The sequence below is a fragment of the Nerophis ophidion genome, linkage group LG06 (genome assembly GCF_033978795.1).
Source record: "Nerophis ophidion isolate RoL-2023_Sa linkage group LG06, RoL_Noph_v1.0, whole genome shotgun sequence".
Lineage (NCBI taxonomy): Eukaryota > Metazoa > Chordata > Actinopteri > Syngnathiformes > Syngnathidae > Nerophis > Nerophis ophidion.
The window spans coordinates 54,357,151-54,383,236 of NC_084616.1; the positions used below are offsets into that span (position 1 = coordinate 54,357,151).

The following is a 26,086-nucleotide window of genomic DNA, read 5'->3' on the forward strand; positions in this document are numbered from 1 at the left end:
CAATTAACATTTAATTGACTCCAGATGTTTGCATGGCTGGGCACGCTCAGACCATGCAACTGTCCGCCCAATTGGCTAAGTTGGTGCTGTAGTCGCAGATACACATTGTGACAGCTATAACTGTCACAATTACCACCTCGATAAATTATTAGACTTTCTCACTTTCACATACATGTATATGAAGCATGTAATACATTGTTTAAAGATCTCTATGGAAAGTCAAATTAAAGGACTCAGATTTCCCTCTTCCGGACGCGGGTCACCGGGGTCCCCCTCTGGGCTCGATGGCGAGCATCTGGGGGCCGAGCCTGTCTCCACAGCCCGAAAAGGCAACGTGGGGACCCCTCCAATGGACTCACCACCCATAGGAGGGGGCATAGAGGTCAGGCCCAGTGTGAGCTGGGCGGAAGCCGAAGGCAGGGCTTTAGCGGTCCGATCCTCTGCTACAGAGTCTAGCTCTTGGGACGTGGAACGTCATGTCGCTGGAGGGAAAAGAGCCTGAGCTGGTGCACGAGATGGAGGAGTTCTGGCTAAATCTAGTCAGGTTCACTTCGACGCACAGCAAGGGCTCTGGAACCAGTCCTCTCGAGATGGGCTGGACTCTCTTCCACTCTCGATTTACAAGCAGTGAGAGGCGACAGGCAAGGGTGGCAATTCTTGTTGCCCTTTGGCTCAGAGCCTGTACGTTGGAGTTTAAAGTTAAAGTTAAAGTGCCAATGATTGTCACACACACACGGGGTGTGGCGAAATTATTCTCTGCATTTGACCCATCACCCTTGATCACCCCTTAGGAGGTGAGGGGAGCAGTGGGCAGCAGCGGTGGCCGCGCCGGGAAATCATTTTTGGTGATTTAACCCCCAATTCCAACCCTTGATGCTAAGTACCAAGCAGGGAGGTAATGGGTCCCATTTTTATAGTCTTTGGTATGACTCAGCCGGGGTTTAAATTCACAACCTACCAATCTCAGGGCGGACACTCTAACCACTGAGTAGGTTAACCCGGTAGACGAGTGGGTAGCTTCCCTCCGCCTTCGGGTGGGGGCATGGGTCCTGACTGTTGTTTGTGCTTACGCACCGAACAGCAGCTCAGAGTACCTACCCTTTTTGGAGTCCCTCGAGAGAGTACTGAAGAGTGCTCCCTTGGGTGATTCCCTTGATCTGCCGGGTGATTTTAATGCTCACATTGGCAACGACAGTGAAACCAGTGGACACCAGCAGTGAGGGATGCCGTCAACCTGACAAAATAGTCTTATCAGGTCCTTTTTGGCTCATGGGACTCCAGAGACAGCGGACAGATACCGACAGGCCAAGCGACTCCAGAGGCAGCGGACAGATACCGACAGGCCAAGTGGTGTGCAGCTTCGGCGGTCAAGGAGACAAAAACTCGGACATGGGAGGAATTCAGAGAAACCATGAAAAACGACTTCCAGATGGGTTCGGAGCGATTCTGGACCACCATGCGCCGCCTCAGGAAGGTGAAGCAGTGGGCTCTCCTATTTCTAGGGCTGGGGTTGCAGAGGTAGTTTAAGAGATCTGCCCGCAGTTCTTTAAGGCTTTGGATGCTGTGGGGCTGTCTTGGTTCGACAGGACATTGCAACATTGCGTGGACATCGGGGCAGTACCTCTCTTTAAGAAGGGGAACCGGAGGGTGTGTTCCAACTATTGTGGGATCACACTCCTCAGCCTTCCTGATAAGGTCTATTCAGGTGTACTGGAGAGGATTCAGAAGGATGAGTATGGTTTTTGTCTTGGTCGTGGAACTGTGGACCAGCTCTTTACTTTCGGCATGGTCCTTGAGGGTGCATGGGAGTTTGCCCAACCAATTTACATGTGCTTTGTGGACTTGGAAAGGGCATTTGACCTTGTCCCTTGGGAAGTCCTGTGGGGAGTGCTCAGAGAGTATGGGGTATCGGAATGTCTGATCGTGACGGTCTGCTCCCTGTATGATCGGTGTCATAGCTTGGTATGCATTGCCGGCAGTAAGTCAGACCTGTTTTCAGTGAGGGTTGGACTCCGCCAGGGCTGCCCTTTGTCACCGATTCTGTTCATAACTTTTATGGATAGAATTTTTAGGCGCAGTCAGGGCGTTAAGGGGATCCGGTTTGGTGGTGCAGGATTGGGTCTCTGCTTTTGGTAGATGATGTGGTCCTGATGGCTTCATCTGGTTGGGATCTTCAACTCTTACTGCCTCGGTTCACAGCCAAGTGTGAAGCGACTGAGAGGAGAATCAGCACTTCCAAGTCCACGGTTCCTGTCCGTAAAAGGGTGGAGTGCCATATCCAGGTTGGGTAGGAGATCTTTCCCCAATTGGAGGAGTTCTAGTACCTCGGAGTCGTGTTCACGAGTGAGAGAAGAGTGGGTCGTGAGATCGACAGGCAGTGCGGCGTCTTCAGTAATGCGGACACTGTATCGATCCGTTGTGTTAATGAAAGAGCCGAACCGGAAGGCAAAGCTCTCAATTTACCAGTTGATCCTCCTTCCCATCCTCACTTATCGTTATGAGCTTTGGGTTATGACCGAAAGGACAAGATCACGGGTACAAGCGGCCGAAATGAGTTTCCTCCGTCGGTTGGCGGGGCTCTCCTCTAAATGGAGAGGAGCCAGATGAGGAGGTTCGGGCATCTGGTCAGGATGCCACCCAGGACACGTTGGGAAAACTACGTCTTCCGGCTGGCCTGTGAACGCCTTGGGATCCCCAGGGAGGAGCCCGCGACCCGTCCTCGGATAAGCGGAAGAAAATGGATGGATGGATAAATGGATTGGCAAAAAAATTATTTGTGTCCTTGCTTTGATCTATAATATTGTTGAAATCAAATGTTGGCAAAGCCGGAACCACTATGTCCGTGTGTCGCCAAAGTATCCATGGCCTGTAGAAATGCGCATACGTGAAGCAAAACGTTGGCGTGGGGCACTGCACATTTCCACGTCAAGTTCACTCATGATGCATATTATCTTTGCCGTGAAAAATGACTTATGCCAGGTTTTTGTGTGGACGCACACACAATACATGAGGCCCCCGCTGTCTTCAAATAATACCTGATGTGAATTGGACCTTTACATATCAAATAGACATAACTTTAATTAATTATGAATTATAATTAATAATATAATCAATTATTTATTAGAAGTGCACCGCATGGTGGCCTAGTGGTTAGCGCGTCAGCCTTACAGTCAGGAAATTGAGTGCGTATGTTCTCCCTGTGGTGCATGTACAGTATTTTGGCTTCATCACACATTCCAAAAATATGCATGTTAATTAGAGGCTCTAAATTGTCCTTAGGTGTAAAATTGAGTGTGAATCCTTGTTTAATTGTCCTGTGATTAACTAGTGATAAGCCCAGCAAGTACCCTGCCTCTTGCTGATAATCAGCTGGGGTAGAAAATTAGGAGAATCATGCATATTCTAAATTTTTTTTTAAATACTTATGTAAAATTAAAACCTCTCAGTATTCTACATAGTGAAACTTAATAGTCTATTTACCGGTATTTTGCTTGTTTTGACATTTACCAGACACTGGTTTCATACATAAATTGCAACACAAACATAACCAACACCTGCTAACTATCTGCAGACCAAAACAACCAAACAAAAAGTGCAGCAGAATGTGTTGCATGTTTGCTTATGTCTACATTCATTTGTGTTGAAGTAAACAGACATTGCGCGACCCTCAACCTTTAACCTCTTTACCTGTACTCTTAAAGTGCTCTGTTTTGTTTCGCTGAGCAGTGGAGACGCAGCTAGCTGCAGCATGTATTCGTGCACATTCTTGGTTGACTGGCAAAGACCCACAATCCTTTTCAGCGTAGGCAGACTTACAAACGCACAGCAACACGACAACAATACACACAAACTCGCGACTCTCAACATCACATTCCCCTCAAGGGAATTGCCTAATGACACTACTCAGGTGCACCAGCGCTCCCCTTTGACCCCCTGAACTCTGTCTTCTTTTGTCTCTTCTCTCTCTCTTTCTCACTACTCAGATCCCAGAAGGGGCATCGCTAGCCATGAGCATGCAAGACAAGAAAGAGAACACCCTCGGGAGAGGTATGTCACCTTCAAACGCACGCCGACGCTCTGTCACTCACACTCACTTGTGTAAATATGCCTGCTCAATTGAGCACAGTAAGCGGCGAGCGCTCTGTAGATGACATGAACACGATTCGCTCATGTAAACACGCACATGGAACACCACACCTCGCCATCCTCAGAAGACCTAAAGATCTAAGCCCACCTGCACCTAATAAATCTCAACACAAGTTATCCTAACAGTCCATTCGTGTCAAAAAGCATTCATTAGTAGAGCTTAGGTTGCACAAAATGACCCCTTCTGCCTGTACTGGAGGCGAGTGTATATGCAGCCTTTAATGGGCTTGTCGTCCTTTCATTGTCTGGGTTGTACCGTACACAATCAGTACCAGACCAGACCTGTGTTGTGTTCAGGCTGTGTCCATCACAGCGTCTCCTCTCATTCAGACCGAGCCAAAAAAAAGGCTTATGTGGACAAAAGCTGGCTGTGACTTCAAAGCATCAAGGGGGTGTTATGAGCCTGCCGAGCTCCCCTGGCTAATATAAAAACACTGTGATCGGTGTTGAGGGTCTGGATGGAGGCCCAGTGGGCAGCAGCACCACCTGGCAGAGTGTTGCTGCGCTCACCCACCGTCACAATAAACCAACGTCTTGTATTTGTGACACTGGCATCCACATGTGCTCTCATTGCATGTGTTCATACATCGGTAGATCTAAATAGAAAGTGTTTTCCAGCGCTGGCCGAGCATTAGCATTTAATTTCAGTGTCTCCGCAGCCAATCCCAGACTTTGTGTGTCTGTCCCTCCCAATCTCCCGCTCCTTTCTCCCCTTTCACTCGTAATCTTTCTCTTTCATTCTATCTGACAGCTCCCCTCCCCTTCCGGCCCACAGTCCACCTTAATCTCTTTCTCCCCTTGCATGTACTCTATCTACCTTCTTCTCCTTTCACTGTCTCTGTCTTTGAGCTGTCACATCCTCCCGACTTCGCCGCCACCACCTGTCTTCTCCCATTCTTTCTGTTGTTGATTGCACATTGTTTCTTTCTGTGTCCCTCCAGTCAAAGATCTGGATACGGAGAAGTATGTTCACTTGGTGAGTAACTTGGCATACATTCTAGACCCTGTGTGGAGGATGAGGTGAAAAGGAAAGCTGCTATGAGGACAGAGCGGCGCTAATGCAGCTTAAGCTCTTTTATAACCGTCTGCCAAGATATGGGCCCTTTGACTTTAGAATAATGAGTTCTTCGGAATGCAATTTGCCGGGTGAATAGTCCATTTTGAGGACAGATTTGTAGTCGGTAAATTTGCATGGAGGCCTGTGTGTGCACATCAGATACATGATCTCAGAAACGCAGTAAGCAGCAGGCATTTCCGCAGTTCTTTGTGTTATTTGGTCTTTTTCAACTACCCTGATTGGGTTTGCGGATCATGTTTCTAATGCATGAAACAGAAATTCCTTTCTACTCCCGCAAAGACAGAGAAGCATTCATATAGCCTCCTCATGAGGAGCTCTGCAATCATCTTATATGGTGAATGTTGACTTTGAGCCTCTGGTGTCCCAGGTTCTTCCTCACGACGACCTGATGGAGACCAAGAAGTCGCACAGGCAAAGCCACCGCAAGAAGGTGCTGCCTGAAATCTACCTGACACGCCTTCTTTCTACCAAGGTGAGTCCTGATGTCTTTGATAAGTTACAGCTCCTTTGATGTTTTTTTATGGCCATTTAAGCAAACTCACATCAGGAGATGAGTATCCTTTACATCAATACCGATACAAGAACCAAATCAGTACTTGTAAAATGGTGCTGGTGCTTAAACAGTGCCCAAACCAGTTACAGTGTGGTTTGGTCTTGATCCCACGACGCAGAGACAGGAGACAGTGTGCAGGTAAAAAAAAATCTTTAAAAACAAGAACAAAGAAATAGTGCAGCATGAAAGTGCACATGGAGCATATTTATTTTATTTTTATTTTTTATTGATTTATTTATTTTACAGCAACAGTACAATTGAACATTTATACCCATAGGTAACCAATGTCAAGGTATATAAGACTTCTAGCCACAGGCTAATTTGCAACTCTCATCCCTGGTTCGGCTTTTACAAACTAAAAATACATAAAAAATAATTGGTCCCATTTGTCCATACTACAACCAGTTCTAGTACTCACACTTCTGATTTTCCTTAAGCCATTTTTTCCAGTTTTGTGGAGAAGGGTTTAGTGTCCGACTGTGACTTTAACTAGGAAAAGCTATGCATGTTTTAGTCACAAAACAATGAAGCAAAGGCAACATTGATCCAAAAAAGTCAAGCAGGAACTGAAAACCAAAATAGGAGTGCTGGACAGGAAATAAAAAAAAATACAAATACATAGGAAAACAATGTCCAAATCAGTTATGACAGAACCGATAGTAAAAAAAAAAAAAGTCCATCCATCCATCTTCCGCTTATCCGAGGTCGGGTCGCTGAGGCAGTAACCTAAACATAGAAGACCAGACTTCCCTCTCACCAGTTACTTCGTCCAGCTCCTCCTAGAGGATCCCGAGGCCATTTTTTAGGATTTTGTGAAATGCAAGTTGAACTTTAAATAGTTTAACAATGTAAATAAAATGTGAAGTATTAGATTTAATAATATGGAATACAAAACAGCATAATAATAATAATCAAAGCAAAATCAAAATAATTTACAGAACACAGCAAATGTGCAAAATAAGCTTTTGTAGCTATTTTTGTGAAGTGTGAGAGCGGTGAAGAATGAAGTGTGAGTACAGTGGTGGATCTGATGACTGCTGTTAGTGTGTTAAGATTGACAAGAACGACTTTCAAAATAGTGTAGACCAGGGGTCACCAACCTTTTTGAAACCAAGAGCTACTTCTTGGGTACTGATTAATGCGCAGGGCTACCAGTTTGATACACACTTAAATAAATTGCCAGAAATAGCCAATTTGCTCAATTTACCTTTAATAAATAAATCTATATATATATATTAAAAAACTGGTTATTTCTGTCTGTCATTCCGTCGCGCATTTTTTTTTCCTTTTACGGAAGGTTATTTTGTAGAGAATAAATGATGAAAAAAACACTTAATTGAACGGTTTAAAAGAGGAGAAAACAGGAAAAAAATGAAAATATAATTTTGAAACATTGTTTATCTTTAATTTTGACTCTTTAAAATTAAAAATTACCTCCGAAAAAAAAAAGAGAAAAACTAGCTAATTCAAATCTTTTCGAAAAAATTAAAAAAAGGATTTGTGGAACATCATTAGTAATTTTTCCTGATTAAGATTAATTTTAGAATTTTGATGACATGTTTTAAATAGGTTAAAATCCAATCTGCACTTTGTTGGAATATATAACAAATTGGACTAAGCTATATTTCTAACAAAGACAAATCATTATTTCTTCTAGATTTTCCAGAACAAAAATTTTAAAAGAAATTTAAAATACTTTGAAATAAGATTTAAATTAGATTCTACAGATTTTCTAGATTTGCCAGAATATTTTTTTTGAATTTTAATCATAAGTTTGAAAAAATATTTCACAAATATTCTTCGTCGAAAAAACAGAAGCTAAAATGAAGAATTAAATTAAAATGTATTTTTTATTCTTTACAATAAAAAAAATAAATGTACTTGAACATTGATTTAAATTGTCAGGAAAGAAGAGGAAGGAATTTAAAAGGTAAAAATGTACATGTGTTTAAAAATCCTAAAATCATTTTTAAGGTTGTATTTTTTCTCTAAAATTGTCTTTCTGAAAGTTATAAGAAGCAAAGTAAAAAAAAAAAAGAAATTAATTTATTCAAACAAGTGAAGACCAAGTCTTTAAAATACTTTCATGGATTTTCAAATTCTATTTGCGTTTTGTCTCAGAATTAAAAATGTCGAGCAAAGCGAGACCAGCTTGCTAGTAAATAAATACAATTTAAAAAATAGAGGCAGTTCACTGGTAAGCTATTTTTAGAACAGGCCAGCGGGCTACTCATCTGGTCCTTACGGGTGACCCCTGGTGTAGACTGTGTCTGTCTGGATCACGACAGTAATGTGTCAAGGCATCAGTTGAGTACCGATAGTTACTTTTCCTTTTGTCTTTCTTCCTGAAGGGAACCCTCCAGAAGTTTCTGGATGACCTTTTCCAGGCCATCCTCAGCATTCCCCCAGAGCAGCCCCCACTCGCTGTCAAATACTTTTTTGACTTCCTTGAGGAGCAGGCTGACAAACGAGGCATCACAGACCCAGACACCTTACACATCTGGAAAACCAACAGGTACAAACGCAAACAATGTAGTTTGAAGCCTCTTTGTGGTGCAAGTACAGGACTTTAAAAGGTGATCCATTGTGCACAGTTTACCTTTGCGCTTTTGGGTGAACATCCTGAAGAATCCTCAGTTTGTTTTTGATATCGACAAGACGGACCACATGGATGCCTGTCTCTCTGTCATTGCCCAGGCTTTCATAGACGCCTGCTCTATTTCGGACCTGCAGCTGGGCAAGGTCAGTACTTATCGAATATCCATCTACATACTCACATACTGTATATACGGTATATCCACCTTCGTAGCAACACACTGAACTAATCATCTACCACCAAGCTACCTCCCTTAATACTTTTCCACCAATCATTATGCCTGCGTAACCTTCTTACATACATACTGTACACCATCCTATTTATCTACCTTTCTGTTTGTCTGCCTTTCTGCCCTTTACCATTGACATAATTTGGGGGACATGTCCCCTGCACTTTTTCAAAAGACAGTTTTTGTCCGCTACTTTTTTAACATCAAAAATTTATGTTACTCCACTGAATGGAGACAAGTCAAACACTAGCACCAGGTGGAAAGAGGCCACTCAGACTGAAGCTTGCTGCTTTAGACCGTCCACAAGCTCATTCTGGGGCTCCTTCTTTGCCAACAAGACAAATATTGACAGCACACAGCAGCTGACCGATCAGAAGTCAGTTGCGAAATAAGAGGGTGTTGGCCATCCATCCATCCATGTTATACCGCTTGTCCCTCTCTGCATATGAATCACAAACAAGTAAGACAAATAAAACATCCAAACGAGAAGAGTCTCGTGCTCCACTCAAAGGTAGTTATGATGTTGAGTAAGACTTGCACTAAGGGAATAATAACCCAAATTTCAACTGAAGTGTTGGCGTTTGTGGTAAGACAATGGCTTAAGATTCAGTCTTTGTTCCAGCGGACATGGTTTGATTCTCATAATGCATTACGAATGCAATCGTAAAAACGTAAGATGGAGTTGTTTATTTCACTGTGTTCATTTTGTTATTTTGTGCCCCGAAAAATATTTTGTCTACTCTCTACACTCTACTAACATTCAGTTGGGGTCAGATGTTTATACATACATCACGATGTGCATGAAAATCATATTAATTTAATATATATTAATTTCCATTTTAATTGCCTATAAAGTAAATGGTAAATGGGTTGTACTTGTATAGCGCTTTTCTACCTTCAAGCTACCGGTACTCAAAGCGCTTTGACACTACTTCCACATTTACTCATTCACACACACATGGAGGGAGCTGCCATGTAAGGCGCTAACCAGCACCCATCAGGAGCGAGGGTGAAGTGTCTTGCTCAGGACACAACGGACGTGACGAGGTTGGTACTCGGTGAGGATTAAATTAGGGACCATCGGGTAGCGCACGGCCAGTCTCCCAACTGCCACACGCCGTCCCAATGCTCAGAACAATAGAAACATCTGAAACAAAGATTGGAAGAAGATCACAGTCTTTTAGAGACATTTTTAACCAGATTATAAGTTCAAACAATTATATCTAAGTTAGTATGGTATTTGGATGTCTCCACTTGTCTAGAAAAAGACCCAAGCTGATATCAGGTTTAAATGTAAACCAACAACTAGGCACCAGCCTGCCATGATATGGAAACTGCTTAAACTCCAACTGTCATTGTCCACGTTGAGCCAGTTTTACATGCCATGCTCTGAAAGGTTGCCACCCAGGAAAGGAAACCAGTGGAAATGAGCAATTACCTACCTGCTTACCTACTGAGGTTCCTATATACTGTATACCTGATGACTTATCTACCAATGAACATGCTGACTTAGTTATACTACCATCTAACTCTCGTACATACCAGAGATGTCACAATCCTAATCATGGGATCGGTTTTAAGGGGCTGATATTTGCCTTTTTTTAACTGATCTGCCTGCCGACCCCAGAACATCTTCACTGCAGCTGTGTCCCAGTGTTTACATGGCTGATGATTGTACTCACGTGAAAGATTCTGTCAAAAGGGACGCACGCTCAGGGCGACGCAGCTACATGTCCATATTCCTTGTTACACACATGCAGGCACATGAGTTCCAGGAGGGTGTGTGTCTTGCCAGAACATCAAATTTGAGAGCAAGCTGCAACAAACTTGTCGTAACTGAGATACTAATCCTCACCACCATGGTGGAAAGTAAACAAAGTTGCTTCCACATACCATTATCACTGGAGGACCAGAGGAAAAGGAATGGCTAAGCATGCTACACACAGACACACACAAACACACATCAAGCAGGACCCCACAAAAAGCTAACCGCTAAAGCAACGTTCCGTATGGCGATACAGTCAAAACCTAGTATTGTATCAGTAATAAATAGATAGTTTTCTTTTTCTTATTATGAAAAAATATTTGTTTTGTCGTTTTTGTTATAGTTTTCAAACCAAGTGAGTAAGTCTCTGGATACAGAAAGTTTATGAGGGCAAACCCCAAATGATATAAATGGGAGCCAATAGTAGTTTTTGCTTTTGTTGAGTTTTTGTGCACTAGCCACTGCATTGTGTTAAAACAAAATTGTATGTAGCATCACCTGATTTAAAACAATACCAGCAAATTCTAAATTTAATAAGGTAAGCTTGATAAAAAAACAAACATTTATTGTGTTTACTGGGCTTCACGGTGGGAGAGGGGATAGTGCGTCTGCCTCCCAATACGAAGGTCCTGAGTAGTCCTGGGTTCAATCCCGGGCTTGGGATATTTCTGTGAGGAGTTTGCATGTTCTCCCTGTAACTGCGTAGGTTCCCTCCGGGTACTTCGGCTTCCTCCCACTTCCAAAGACATGCACCTGGGGATAGATTGATTGGCAACACTAAATTGGCCCTCTTGTGTGAATGTCAGTGTGAATGTTGTCTGTCTATCTGTGTTGGCCCTGCGATGAGATGGCGACTTGTCCAGGGTGTACAGCAGCCTTCCGCCCGGATGTAGCTGAGATAGGCACCAGCGCCCCCCGCGACCCCAAAGGGAACAAACGGTAGAAAATGGATGGATGGATATTGTGTTTACTTTAGTTATTTGCTGTAAAACATTCTCAGCTGTATCATCTATTGTCAAAATATCAGATCGGGACTTAAAATCAGATCTGTTTTGAGACCAAAAAATGTTGATCCGGACATCCCTAGCATATGTCTCCCTCTCTCTGTTCCAATGTATCTCTTTACCTACCAAGCAAAATTGTGAATTATGACGCATCTTTATTTGCGACGTGAACATCTTAAATAGAATTAAACTTACTATCAGTGCTAAAATTCAGTAGTTTGGTCTCCTCCAAGCTACCAGACTCCAACATGTATAGTAAATAAGATCCTGCTTCTTATAGTGAAAAAAGGCTGCACACTCTGACCTTCAGAATCCCCCTATGAACACCACCAGCCATCAGACTGTCAGCTCCACCTACCGCACCTCATCTTATTTCCGTCAGGTCGACTGATCCAAGGACACAAGCACCAGGGATCTGGCTTGTGGCGCAATGTGTGTGTTGTGTGTTCAAGCATGCATATGGTATACCTCAGTGTGTGTCTCTAAGCTCAGACGTCACTGTTGACACTACTCAAAAATCTGTCTCATCCCTCCAACAACGTGACCCTGTGAACACGCTCTGCTTCCTGTCTCTCCCTGACCAGCTTCCTTCCCTGGAGGGACTCAAAGTCAGATGGTGCTCCTCTGATTGTGTTTCACTGATAAACACTCAGATTTCATACATTTTCGGGCCTGATCTACTAAAGGTGTGCGTGGACTAAAATACATGCAAACTTGATCTTTTAAATGTGTGCAAAGTGGATCACGTCTGTTAAGTGAGCAGAATAAGACGTGCAATCCATCTCGCTGGTAAATGCTGATCATCAAAACGGCCACATTACTGGGAGGTGAAAATGCAAATATATTATACAGCATGGCGCAATATGATTCATCAACACTCATCACCGTTATGCGTTTTATTCAGCATGTCTGAAAAGTATGTTTAAACTGACACGCACATGCATGAGAAATTATCCCGCTGCAAAGACAGACGATAGACAAGAGAATTCTCTGTCATACATTTTTTTCTACATATTTGCTGGGTTCAAATCCTTCCAAAGACATGCACCTGGGGATAGGTTGATTGGCAACACTAAATTGGCCCTAGTGTGTGAATGTGAGTGTGAATGTTGTCTGTCTATCTGTGTTGGCCCTGCGATGAGGTGGCGACTTGCCCAGGGTGTACCCCGCCTTCCGCCCGATTGTAGCTGAGATAGGCGCCAGCGCCCCCCGCGACCCCGAAAGGGAATAAGCGGTAGAAAATGGATGGATGGATGGATGCATAGTCCATCAGGAATAAAAAATATTTGACATTTGTCTATTAAGCAACGTCATTTTATTATTTTATAGCTGAATGTTGGGTGACTTAAGGGGCTGGATAAAACAAATTCAACTGATGTGTGTTGGTGTCTGCTGGCGTTTTGTTGTTTTTTTGTTTTTTTTGTATTTTCTACATGAAAAAAAAAGGAAATATTTTCATTTATAATATATTTTATTAATGTATCTACTATATGAAAAAAGACGTATTCAAGTTTTTTTTATTTATGATGTACAATATTGAAGTTTCTCCTGTAGGAAAACAAAACTTAATGAAAATATATATTATTAACATATTTTTTCATTTATAATACATACTATTAATGTATCTCCAATATAAAAAAAAATATTGACTTTTTTTCATTTATAATATGTATTACTAACATATTTTGTCATTTATAATATATATTACTAACATATCTCCTATACGAGGGCAGCATGGTGGCAGAGGCGTTACTGCATGCGCCTCACAATACGAAGGTCCTGAGTAGTCCTGAGTTCAATCCCGGGCTCGGGATCTTTCTGTGTAGTTTGCATGTTCTCCCCGTGACTGCGTGGGTTCCCTCCGGGTACTCCGGCTTCCTCCCACCTCCAAAGACATGCACCTGGGGATAGGCTGATTGGCAACACTAAATTGGCCCTAGTGTGTGAATGTGAGTGTGAATGTTGTCTGTCTATCTGTGTTGGCCCTGCGATGAGGTGGCGACTTGTCCTGGGTGTACCGCGCCTACTGCCCGAATGCAGCTGGGATAGGCTCCAGCGACCCCCGCGACCACAAAAGGGACAAGCGGTAGAAAATGGATGGATGGATGGATCTCCTATATGAAAAAAATCTTCTTTAAGTGTGCATTTTTTTGCGCCTTGAGCACAGTAAGTGCAGCTACTCTGCCATGAGCAGGAGCATGATAACATGTATGTGCAGTAAATAAGAGCGTCTTTGTGGTGATGCCCCGTATAGTATGCTCATTTAAATAAGGCGCCCTGCACCAATTTTGATTTGTCCACGTAGTTTTAGTAGATCACGCGCAACACTCCCACTAATAGTACACACCATTTCCTAGATTGCACACTCTGTTTAGCGCGTGGTATTGGCATCTCAGTAAATCTCTTCTGAATATGGAGGCCAACTTCACATATGCATGCATCAGAAATAACCATCTCATCTGCATAAGTCTGCGTCATGAGGGTCAAAGATATGAGCACATGCTCTCCTGCGGCCGAAGGAGTTGATCTCAACAGAACCTTCTACACAAGTGTTTACACTGTGCTTGTGAGAACGTGCACGACGGGCTCAGGGCGGTGTAAAAGGCCAGTGGGTCTGGTTTAGCCTGCGCGCTGCAGGTCGGGGCATCAAACGAAGCAATGCACCCCGTTTCCACTGAGACGCTCTTATCTGGCGAGAGGCACCCACCCGCAGAGGTGAGGGGTCACGGTGGGTTGCCGAGCAGATGGGCAAACGGCAGGAAGTGACCTTGCAAACAGGAAGAGAGACGCTTCCCTATCAGGAGGAGCACACAAGGTGACACAAATAACTTATGACACACAAGTTGTGTTGTAAGCACATTTGCTGCCGCTGCCCCAAACCCCCTTCTCCCCACTCTGTCCTACTTCTTTCTCCCTTTCCTCCACGGACACACTAACCCAACTATAGTCACCAATAAAAACCTGAATGTGCTCACAACCGCTCAGCCCAGCGACTCTTATTTCTGCCCAAGTGAGCGCGAGGCAGGAAGTTGCAAGAGTGACATGAAGGAGTATTGCTCAGTGTGGAATGTGAGCTCGGAAAAAAAAAAAAAAGCGCCTTCCCTCCCCTTCATTGTCTCTTCTCAGTAGGTCAGAAAGTTGATAAGACTTGATGTTAATGGGAGTACTCCGTCAAGCTGAGGAGTAAAGTTTATCAAGTTACTGCCGAATAAAGTTCTGTGTATAAATGATGACTTCTTCTGCAGGACTCTCCGACCAACAAGCTGCTGTATGCCAAGGAGATCCCGGAGTACAAGAAGAGGGTGCAGTGGTACTACCAGCAGATACAGGACATGGCGCCTCTCAGCGAGCAGGAGATGAACGCTCACCTGGCTGAGGAATCTCGAGTGAGTAACACAAGTTCGATAAGAACAAACCTTTTAGTTGTGGACTTCAATCTGATGGGAAAATCTGCACTGCGTCTTGCAGAAATACAGAAATGATTTCAACACCAACCTGGCCTTGACGGAGATCTACAATTATGCCAAGAGATACAGAAACCAGGTATGAAGCATCTTCTTTTCATGAGGTCTGAGGTCATTCTCTTTGCGGATTAGCACCTATACATCACTCAGCCACATATTAGTGTCACAGACAAGGATCAGAGTGCTTGCAGCTCACTTACAAGCTGACAGATGGCTTGTATCTCTTATCTGGAGCTAAATGGTGGTTGTTACTTTTTTTTAATGAAGGCTAAACCTCTCAACCTTGTAGAAAATGATGAATATCACTTCAAAGTGGTGCAATCCTAACCAAGCAGTCTGCCTTATTTATGAGTGCGCAACAGTAATGTGATGCAACAAGTCAGTCTGTCTTTACAACGCCATCGATAAGTGGTGTTGTTATTATTGCATGGTGGAAACATTAAGGAACCATCGAGGATCCGAGAAGAGCTGTCGGATTATGTAAAATCCTTTTAGTATCATCAGACTTATTCATCTCTGGCATCAATGAGAGATGGACTGGTGTAGTGTATCAAATGTAGGTCACCTGACAGAAGATTTAAAAAGGACACTGCAAAATATACTGTTATTAATGATAACTGTGCGTGCATGCGTGCGTGCGTGCGTGCGTGCGTGCGTGCGAGCGTGGAGGTCAAGACACACCCGACTCATAAAACTTCTCCATATTGGCGTATTATGGATACCGTCAAACAATGTTTCCTCTAATTTTCCATCTAATTTGCAGGTGCGTAATTTGTTGTGGTTCATTTTGTGCACCAGTAAAAAAAATATAACTTTGTCTTGAATTTGAAAAAAAAAAAACATTTTATTTTTCACTAAAGAAGGGTTGGGTGAATGCGCATATGAAACTGCTGGGTTTCGGTTGCTCCAACAAGGTTAAGAACATCTGTTCTATAAGAAACCTGAGACCATTGGTTTGTTTTCTTGCTACTGAATTTATATTGCCACAGCATCTTAAAAATGGTCAAATCTCTTCAACTTCAGGGGTGATGCTCCCTGAATCCTCAAAAGGGCCCCTTCAACTTCGGCTGATATTTTTCAATTCCTCTATTTTTTTTTTTTAACCTCCCGGGAAGAAGCTTAGTCATTGATGACTGCGCCTTGAAGGAGCCCCTGGAGAAAATAATAGTTAGCGGCTCTCTGCGCTGCAGACGCAAGCTAAGGGCCGAGGCTGCGAGTCGCAGCACTTAGTGAAAGGCTTCTGATTGCCTATTCTCTCGCCCCTGTTCAGTTCATTCCGCACGCTGACGCTAAGAGCTCTCGACATCCCAGCGACTGTGGCGACTACGGCGCGTGACAAAACTCAGCAGATGTTGGTTTTGTAAATATGTGAAGGGCTCTTTGTGGTGCGGAGGCGTGCGTGAAGGCATCTGAAGCAGGTGCCCTCTCCTGGTGGCATGAATGCATCACCGCCACTCAATGTCCTGCTTTTGTTACCGCTCTCTTGTCCAGGTGGTGAACGCCTTGGAGTCCAACCCCACCGCACGCCGCACTCAGCTGCACCACAAGTTCGAGCAAGTCATCGCCCTGGTGGAGGACAACATCTACGAGTGCTGCAGCGAGGCCTGAGTCTCCTCCGCCCGTCGCCTCTCTCTCCGGGCGCCTTGCTCCTTCCTGCCCGAGGCGGGCGGACACGGCGGAATGAGCCTTGACGAGTGTCATTAGCGCTCTCCCCGGCGTGAAGCATAGCAAGGCCTGCATTTGTGAGGTGGAAATGCAGGCTCATTTTCCCAAATCTTTGAACTGAATTCCAATCTGGCTCAGCTATGCTTTAAAGGGAAGCGTGGGGGTGAGGCTTTTTTTCCGGATGTCTGTACAGTTAGTTGGACCTAAAGCCCTAGTGGTTGTCTTAACACACTGAACCCATTCCTCAAGGGAACGAGCCAATGATGCACTGTATTGTACTATAATGTCCATAGCAATATTTATAGATGTCTCGTAATGCTTTCGCCTGGCCTGTGCGTCTGGAGGAAAAGGACGGTGACAAACTCTTCCTCTGTCACTTTAAAGCCTTCTCAGGGGCGACTCACCACCACCGGTGCTTTGAACATTCTGTCCCGATGTGCTTTGCGGTGGACAAGGTCTGGAGGACCAGAGACTGAAGTGGTGTGCAGCTCGCTGGGAATTAAGAGCTGCCACAATCGTGTTGAAGTCATCCATGTGCTTGTAGACCAATCATTCTGACCAAACTGGAGGGAAATTTCAAATGTGATCTCTATATTATCTCATGCAGAGTGTCTCCTATGACTGTATTTGTGATGCCAAATGATTTGTCAGACTTGGTGAAATAAACGACAGTATTTAGGGGTTTATTGCGTCTATGGCCATGACATCATAAAACTACAACTACTAATATCCAAATAACAAGTGCTAAATAGTGTGTGTAAACTATAAAATTATGTGTACTATTTGTGAGCATGTTGTGTGTGATGTACTAAGATTCCGTGTACAGTTAATAACAAGTGCAAAAGTAGTGTTATTTAATTGAGGATTTTTAATGGCGCAGTGGTAGAGTGGCCGTGCGCAACCCGAGGGTCCCTGGTTCAAGTCCCCACCTAGTACCAACCTCGTCACGTCCGTTGTGTCCTGAGCAAGACACTTCACCCTTGCTCCTGATGGGTGCTGGTTAGCGCCTTACATGGCAGCTCCCTCCATCAGTGTGTGAATGTGTGTGTGAATGGGTGAATGTGGAAATAGTGTCAAAGCGCTTTGTGTACCTTGAAGGTAGAAAAGCGCTATACAAGTACAACCCATTTATCATTTTTTAAATGTACTGTCACCATGGATACACTCATCTACTTATGTTCCCCCCTGTGGCGTTTTGCTATGTTTTGAAACATGCAGCTGCCAAATGTTCTGGGCATGTTAGGAGGATTCCTTTAGTGCCAGCTACAACACAACCCACCTCTTAGCACGCTGAGAGACACTGGCGTGAGTCATACCAAACACTATAAAAATGGGAACCATTACCTCCCTGCTTGGCACTCATCATCAAGGGTTGGAATTGGGGATTAAATCACCAAAATGATTCCCGAGCACGGCCACCGCTGCTGCTCACTGCTCCTCTCACCTCCCAGGGGGTGGAACATGGGGATGGGTCAAACGCAGAGGGTAATTTCACCACATCTAGTATGCGCGGTTTGCGGTCTCGTCCGCGGATAAACCGCGGGTCGGGCGGGTGACATGTCGAAAACATTTATTTTAAATAGATTCGGGCAGGTGGCGACTGAGCCATTCGACAATATTTAATATACATAGTTCAGGGTTCAGCCACCTTTGCCACTCAAAGAGCCCTTTTGACCCGTGTCACAAAGTAAAGATGACAATAGGAGCCGCAATCATTCTCGCGGGTGGGTATCTGATGATGGTCAACCAGATAACAAGAATAAGGGCGTGCTATGAAGCCATTGCCTTTGACGCCTTTTACAACATGTACAAACTATTATTATATAGGTGGGCGGGGTTGGGGCCACGGGGGTGTAAAATATACGGTAGTCAGGAAGAGTCATGGATGCAAAGGATTCTGGGTATTTGTTGTGTTGCGTTTATGTTGTGTTACTGTGACGATGTTCTCCCGAAATGTGTTTGTCATTCTAGTTTGGTGTGGCTTCACAGTGTGGCACATATTAGTAAGAGTCTTAAAGTTGTTTATATCACAACCATCAGTGTACTCTGTATCACCAAGTATGCCTTTCAATCTTGTACGTGTATCTGCGGAAGCCACATACAACATGTTGCTGGACTGGCAAGCTGTCTGTACATGTTATAGAAGGCGTCAAAGGCAATGGCTTCATGAAACGCCCTTATTCTCGTTATCTGGATGAGCACCAGCAAATGTTCGCGAGAATGGTTGCGGCTCCCATTGTTTTCTTTACTCTGTGAAACGGGTCAAAATAGCTCTTTGAGTGGTAAAGGTTGAGGACCCCTGATATATAACTACGGGCGGGCGGTTGCGGTTTTGATAAAATGTTGGTTCTGGTGGATGGCGGGCGGTTGCGGTTATGATAAAATGTTGGTTCTGGTGGATGGCGGGTGGATGACGACTTTAGTGATGCGGTTGCGGATGATATAATCTCTAGTCAGTAGTACTTAACTTTAACTGGAATAAACCAAACGCAAAAATATATATATTGCAAGTTGTTTTCAAATAGAGGGCAAATCATAGACAACATTCACACTCACATTCACACACTTTAATGCTATATCTCCATTATGGAAAAACTGCCTGTTAAGGTATACAGTATATAGCCCTCAGAGGGTGAAGTGTCCTATTCACCAAACGGAGGCAGGCAAAATGGAATAACGGGGAGCAACATGCTGTAAAAATGTAAATCCTCTGAAAATATGTCTCATAATAGCATAGCACAAACTGGTGGATATTTTTTAAATGAGTATACAATTTTAAAAAATAGTTAAAAGGTTTAATGGAAAATAGATGAACATCATACTAGGACTGCAAATAATGCATGTGTTCATAAATGGATGACTGATTTAAACACTTTAGAAAAAGACACATCATAGAATGATATTTGCATCCTTTAGATCAGTGGTCCCCAACCTTTTTGTAGCTGCTGACCGGTCAACGCTTGATAATGTGTCCCCCGGCCTGGCGGGAGGGGTTCTTTTTTTTTTTTTTTTTCTTCTTTTTTTTTTTTTCTTTGATGAAAAATTGAGTTTTGGGGGGGTTGGTGCACTAATTGTAAGAGTAATGTGTGTTTTTTTTATGTTGATTTAATAAATAAATAATAATAAATTATTCTGCGGCCCAGTGGTTGGGGACCACTGCTTTAGATGCATTAAAAATAAAAGGAGTCACTTTAACATCTTGAATAGAATATATTTTACACCCTCTCAGTTGTTTAAAATGGGTACAGTAGACAGCAAGTGATGTATAACATGTCAGGCAGCTGAAGGAAATGTTAGTCATTTACTTTGGGGATGTCAGAGAATAAGAGTTGTGGTCTTGTGAGACTACTCTGACCACCCGAGGTCACACGTGAGGTGCGTCACCAGACCTGCTAATGTTAGCCAAGTTAGCTGTCCATGTGTCTGGAAGTGGAGGCTGAAATAAAGGAGTCGTGTATGAAACAAGCTCACCTTCCTCATGAACATGACAAGGCGTTAAGTTAAGGACTACATGCCTACACTCACCAACAACTGGCAAAGTTTGGGCCCCCAGAGCCGTTTAATTTTGCCGTATTGAGGCAGCGCTTTTCACCTTGAGATCTCCAATTTCGTGAGGTGGGGGGCGTTGTTGGGGGCGGGGCGTGTTTAAGAGGGGAGGAGCATACAGCTCCAATCACAAAGTCAAGTATTTCATATACACTGTATATTACCAAATAACCGGCCATGTCCCAATAGCCGCCTGGGGTCTGACCCCATTTTGTGAATTAAAGGGGAACATTATCACCAGACCTATGTAAGCGTCAATATATACCTTGATGTTGCAGAAAAAAGACCATATGTTTTTTCAAAAGGGGGAATTTGGTGATTTAAACGCCTTTCAATTGTTCGCTGTTGGAGCAATGACCTTTCACCCGTGACGTCACAACAGGAAGCAGTCCGCCATTTTCTCAAACACATTACACACCAAGTCAAATCAGCTGTTATTTTGCGTTTTTTCGACTGTTTTCCGTACCTTGGAGACATTATGCCTCGTCGGTGTGTTGTCGGAGGATGTAACAACACGATCAGGGACGGATTCAAGTTGCAACAGTGGTCAAAAGATGCGAAAGTCCCTCGTTTGTTCTGCACACTTTACCGACGACAGCTATGCTACGACAGAGATGGCAAGAATGTGTGGATATCCTGCGACACTCAAAGCAGATGCATTTCCAACGATAAAGTCAACGAAAGCACAAAGGTGAGTTTTGTTGATGTTATTGACTTATGTGGAATGTGCTAATCAGACATATTTGGTCACGGCATGACTGCAAGCTAATCGATGCTAACATGCTATTTAAGCTAGCTGTATGTACATATTGCATCGTTATGCCTCATTTGTAGCTATATTTGCATCCAGCCTTTCCCCCACCCACATTTAATGCCAAATAAACACATACCAATTGTTGGTTAGAAGGCGATCGCCAAATTTTTCTGCGCTTCCTCCCGTGCCGCTGTCTGTCGTGATATGGCTCAAAAGCTTCTGTTTCTTCTTTAATTTCGTTTTCGGTACCTGCCTTCACAGTCCAACCATCCGTTTCAATACATGCATAATCTGTTGAATCGCTTGCGCCGCTGAACTCCGAGTCTGAATCCGAGCTACTATGCTATACCTTTCTGTTCTATCCTACATGTGTGTTTCTGGTGGCTTCACGCTGTGACGTCACAGGACAATAGATGGTTGGATATAACAACGATTAAAATCAGGCACTTTGAAGCCGTTTTACGGGATATTGCGTGATGGGTAAAATTTTGAGAAAAACTTCGAAAAATAAAATAAGCCACTGGGAACTGATTTTTATTGGTTTTAACCCTCTAGAAATTGTGATAATGTTCCCCTTTAACCGTCACTTCCTAATAACCGCCTATGTCCAAATAACCGCCCACAGGCTGTTACTCGCATAATTTAGATTAAAATCATATTGATTTCATTAAGCCCAATTTATAAACTAAAATGAAAAGCAAATGTGCAGTAATTCTGGTAATTACGGTAACTGCAGACGCGTGGAGTACAGAGAGTTACATGACAATCAAAGGCTTAACGAAATCTGTGCCGTGATGGCTTACGTTACGTGGGGATTCTGGGTAATCAACATATTGCAATGGGTCACCGCATATAGCGTAACACACACTCAACGACAACAACAAACCCACAAGGAAAAGTTTCAACATGGCAAGCAACAGTAGCAGTGAGTTGAATGAACAGGATACCGGTACACCACAACTGATGGACGGGAATACTTTAAGCTTTAAGGTAGAAGGAGAACAGAACGTTTGACTTAAAGTTCAAGCTTGCGGTTGTGAAGTTTGCGGAGCAGAATTTTGGTTTGGCAGCGGCCAGGCAGTTTAACGTTGACCCAAAACATGTACGAGAATGGAACCAAAAAAAGGGAGAACTACTATCTCAGTCAGCAATCGATGGAAAACGGGCTCGCTTATCTGGTGAAGGTAGGAAGAAAGTGAGCGACGAGCTTGATACTGAACCACCGTGTGTCCCGCAAAATGATTCGCATTAAGGCCAAGGAGTTGTATGCCACCGCGAGTGACACGAGAGACACCGGGGTGGTGTTTGATGCAACGAGTGGCTGGTTTAATCGATTCCTGAGTCGGAACAACTTTACCCTCAAGACGAGAACAACTGGACAGTAACCATTGTAACCAAATAATGGCCTGGTGCAGACTGGTGCAAAAATAAATAAAAGCCTTGTGCAAATAAGCCGCCTGCTTCATTTAAATGCCCGTCTCCAAAATCAATTTTGTGAAATAAACCCCCAGGCTACTATGGTGGACGGTTGATGACAAATTCACCCAAAATACACCTGGACTCCAAGTCCATCGTCTGCGAATCACTTCATTTGCATGTCGTAGAGTGCAAATGTGAGTGTGAAAATAAAGCCAGTTGTCCACCATTCTGAGCTCCTATGGTCATATATATATATATATATATATATATATATATATATATATATATATATATATAAAAGAAATACTTAAATTTCAGTGTTCACACATAACACTCATTCCTCGGTCTTCTGCTTCGTCTCCTTATTGTGTGCGCAGTTGTGCACTGCACTTTCTAACAGCCGTAGATGTTATTGTCACATATGTATGTTCAGTAGATGGCAGTATTGTCCTGTTTAAGAGTGTCACAACATTGCTGTTTACGGCAGACGAACTGCGTGACGGTAGACGAAAACGTGACTGCTGTTGTTGTGTGTTGTTACCGCGCTGGGAGGACGTTAATGAAACCGCCTAACAATAAACCCACATAAGAAACCAAGAACTTGCCCTTGATCATTCTACAGTTATAACGTCATTGGGCAGACACGCTCTTTATATTGTGGGAAAGCGGACGTGAAAACAGGCTGTCCTCACTCAGGTCAGCATGAAGCTGGAGGGGGCGTGGCCTCCAGCTCCGCCTGAATTTCGGGAGATTTTCGGGAGAAAATTTGTCCCGGGAGGTTTTCGGGAGAGGCGCTCAATTTTGGGAGTCTCCTGGAAAATCCGGGAGGGTTGGCAAATATGCTCGGACCGCAGCTTACAAGAACTTTGGTATCCAGTTTGAAAGCTGCAGCTGGAGAAAAGAAACACACATACAGACATGGCAAGTTATTGATGACGGAAAATTCATTGTTTGATCGATCGGCTCAGTCCTACGATTGTGTATCAATAATTGAATACCTCTGGACATCAATTGTAATGATCATAATTACCATTTAAGGTCTACATTTTTGCAAAATCCATGTAATGACTTATAATGCCAGGCAGAAACCCTGTTTGAGTGAAGTACATTAATTGTTAGAATTTAATTGTTACCTGGATATTTGGCTCCCTGATGCTGGCAGTTTTAGCACATTTGGCCGGCCTGAATTGCAGCCAACAACCATGTGTTCAGTTTTTGTAATTTGGCCTTTTTTGGTTATCTTTTTTCTTGCGCTTTACTGCTCCATTTTTTTTTTTGTCCACTATTAGCAATTTCACCCAAAATACACCTGGACCTCAAGTCCATCTTCTGCGAATCACTTAATTTGCATGTCACAGAGTGCAAATGTGAGAGTGAAAATAAAGCCAGTTGTCCACCATTCTGGGCTCCTATGGGCTCAGTCTCCAGCCGCGGGAGAGCACCGCACTCCCCAGTCTGAGGGTCCCACTCCCCCCACCCCAGCACCCTCTATAGCTCCGCCCCTGCGTAGGATGTAGGATCGTCTTTCCATTATTGGTCTTTGCAGCGCGATCGTCTCCTTTCTCACAGCAATTTGTGCGTAACTGTGCAATCTTGCACTAAAATTTCAGATGTGCTAAATACACAAGCAACAATTTTAGTTTTGATTAATCACATTGTAAGTGCTAAATGAGTAGATCTGCAATTTCTTTCCCCAGTATTCAAACAATCAATCAAAGTTTATTTATACAGCCCTAAAGTATGAGTGTCTCAAAGGGCTGCACAAGCCACAACGACATCCTCGGCTCAGATTTCACATCAGGGCAAGGAAAAACTCAACCCGATGGGATGATAGTGAGAAACCTTGGAGGGAACCGCAGATGTCGAGTGGATCTCGCATAATAGTGTGAGAGTCCAGCCCATAGTTGGTCCAGCAGGAGATCATCTTGAGTGAAGACAGGTCAGCAACGCAGAGACGTCCCCAACTGATGCACAGATGAGTGGTCCACCCCGGACCCCAACTTTGAACAGCTAGCGCGTCATCTGTGTGGTTTGTGATTATCGGCATACATTCTGCATCTACATGAAGACCAATCCATCCATCTATTTTATACTGCTTATCAACTTTGGGGTCTCGGGGGGCGCTGGTGCCTATCTCAGTTACAATCGGGCAAAAGGCGGGGTACACCCTGGACAAGTCGCCACCTCATCGCAGATACATGGATTGTGCTCTCTCTTCTGCTCTATCCTGTGCGCAAGTTTGCACTTGTTTTAATATGCGCAAACATTTAGTAGATCAGGCCCTAAAAAAAGTTTTCTAAAAAGGTGAAATGTTGCAACATTTGATGAGCATCAACATTGGGCTCAGCTCTATGAAAGCCCGCCAGCCAACATCTGGAACTTTTTTAGTTTTCCTCGTAAAAAATAAAAAGTGAAGTAAGAGGAAGGCCAGACAGACGTGGAGTTTTGTTTCTTTTTTTTACTGCAAGACATTAAACAAAGTCCAACAGAACCTTTTTCACAATGAACCAAATCAGCATCATATTCATATATCTTTGATGCCCATCCAGCCACACACACACACACACACACACACACACACACACACACACGCGCACACACACACACACACACACACACACACACACACACACACACACACACACACAGTCTCCCCTAAGAGGCATCATTCAGGTCCATCTGTTTACATTCAGTCCTAGTCAGTGGACGCCTCACCTTCACCCCCATTAAGGTAAGAGAAACTACACAAGGCGCTCTAAAAGCTCAGCCGAGACACCTAAAAGAACTCATTTGTTGGAGTTCATTTGTTGAAAACAAACCAATTAAGAAGACAACCTACAGTGGAGCAAACTAATGCTGTCGACCACCACCACCATTATGTCAGCTTGACAGTGGATTGTCCTCACAGCACATTTACAGTCTATGCTGGTACATCCGTTGCATCATGCAAGCAGCCGTTACAAAAGCAATGTTGAGTGGAAGAAAGTCCAAAAGTGAACAGTTAGGGAGCCACTTAAAAACAGTATTTTTGCAACGCAACAGCTTTTAAAGCTAACCTGTAATTTCCTCCAATGCAATGTTCACGCTGGGACTGTGGAACCCAGCAGGATGTTTGTTGTCTGAAGGATCGGTTGTTTCCTGTCACAGTTTTTCACACTGGAGATATAAAGTAACGTTATTGTCAAAATTATTCCAAGCGGGACAATTTTGAGTTCAAGGGAATTTTAATTGGGTGGAAATTACTGGAAAGACTGAAAATAATGTCTATTTTTACATTTATGCTAATATTACACAATTCTGAGACAAAACAATCTCTTACACAATTTTAAAAGATGCTGCTTGATTCCAGCTCAAGAAAAAATAAGAAAAACGCTTGCCAGACTGCTAAGTCTGTGTTTTTCAACCTTTTTTGAGCCAAGGCACATTTTATTCATTGAAAAAATCCAGAGTAGAAAATGTTTAAAATAATTTAATGAGTAAAAAGTATTTCTCGCAATTGTTGGATATGAATTCAAACCATAACCAAGCATGCATGAATATAACTTGTCTCAATGTAGGTGTACTGTCACCACCTGTCACATCACGTTGTGACTTATTGAGTTTTTCCTCCGTGTCGTATTTTAGTTCTTGTCTTGCGCGCTATTTTGGTGTTTTTTTCCTGTTTTGTTGGTATTTTCCTGTTGCACTTTCATGTTTTCCTTGAGTGCTATTCTCCACACCTGCAATCAAGACTATTTAACTTGTGCGAACGCTACCCTTTAAGGGGACATTGTTGATTTTCATGTCATGTTTGGATGTACATTGTGGACGCCGTCTTTGCTCCACAGTAAGTCTTTGCTGTCGTCCAGCATTCTGTTTTTGTTTACT

General features: G+C 43.4%; 1 protein-coding gene across 1 annotated transcript in view; it reads left to right on the forward strand.

Annotated features, from left to right (window-relative positions):
* The window catches only part of plxnd1 (plexin D1), a 146,978-nt gene extending 129,794 nt beyond the window's left edge, over positions 1 to 17,184 (forward strand). Inside the window, exons 29-36 of the mRNA XM_061904274.1 lie at positions 3,984 to 4,047; positions 5,088 to 5,122; positions 5,592 to 5,696; positions 8,129 to 8,292; positions 8,372 to 8,519; positions 14,617 to 14,757; positions 14,840 to 14,914; positions 16,327 to 17,184. Coding sequence (XP_061760258.1) covers positions 3,984 to 4,047; positions 5,088 to 5,122; positions 5,592 to 5,696; positions 8,129 to 8,292; positions 8,372 to 8,519; positions 14,617 to 14,757; positions 14,840 to 14,914; positions 16,327 to 16,443 — 849 coding nt within the window. The 3' untranslated portion in view covers positions 16,444 to 17,184. The remainder of the gene's footprint in view (positions 1 to 3,983; positions 4,048 to 5,087; positions 5,123 to 5,591; positions 5,697 to 8,128; positions 8,293 to 8,371; positions 8,520 to 14,616; positions 14,758 to 14,839; positions 14,915 to 16,326) is intronic.
* Positions 17,185 to 26,086: the final 8,902 nt, after the last annotated feature.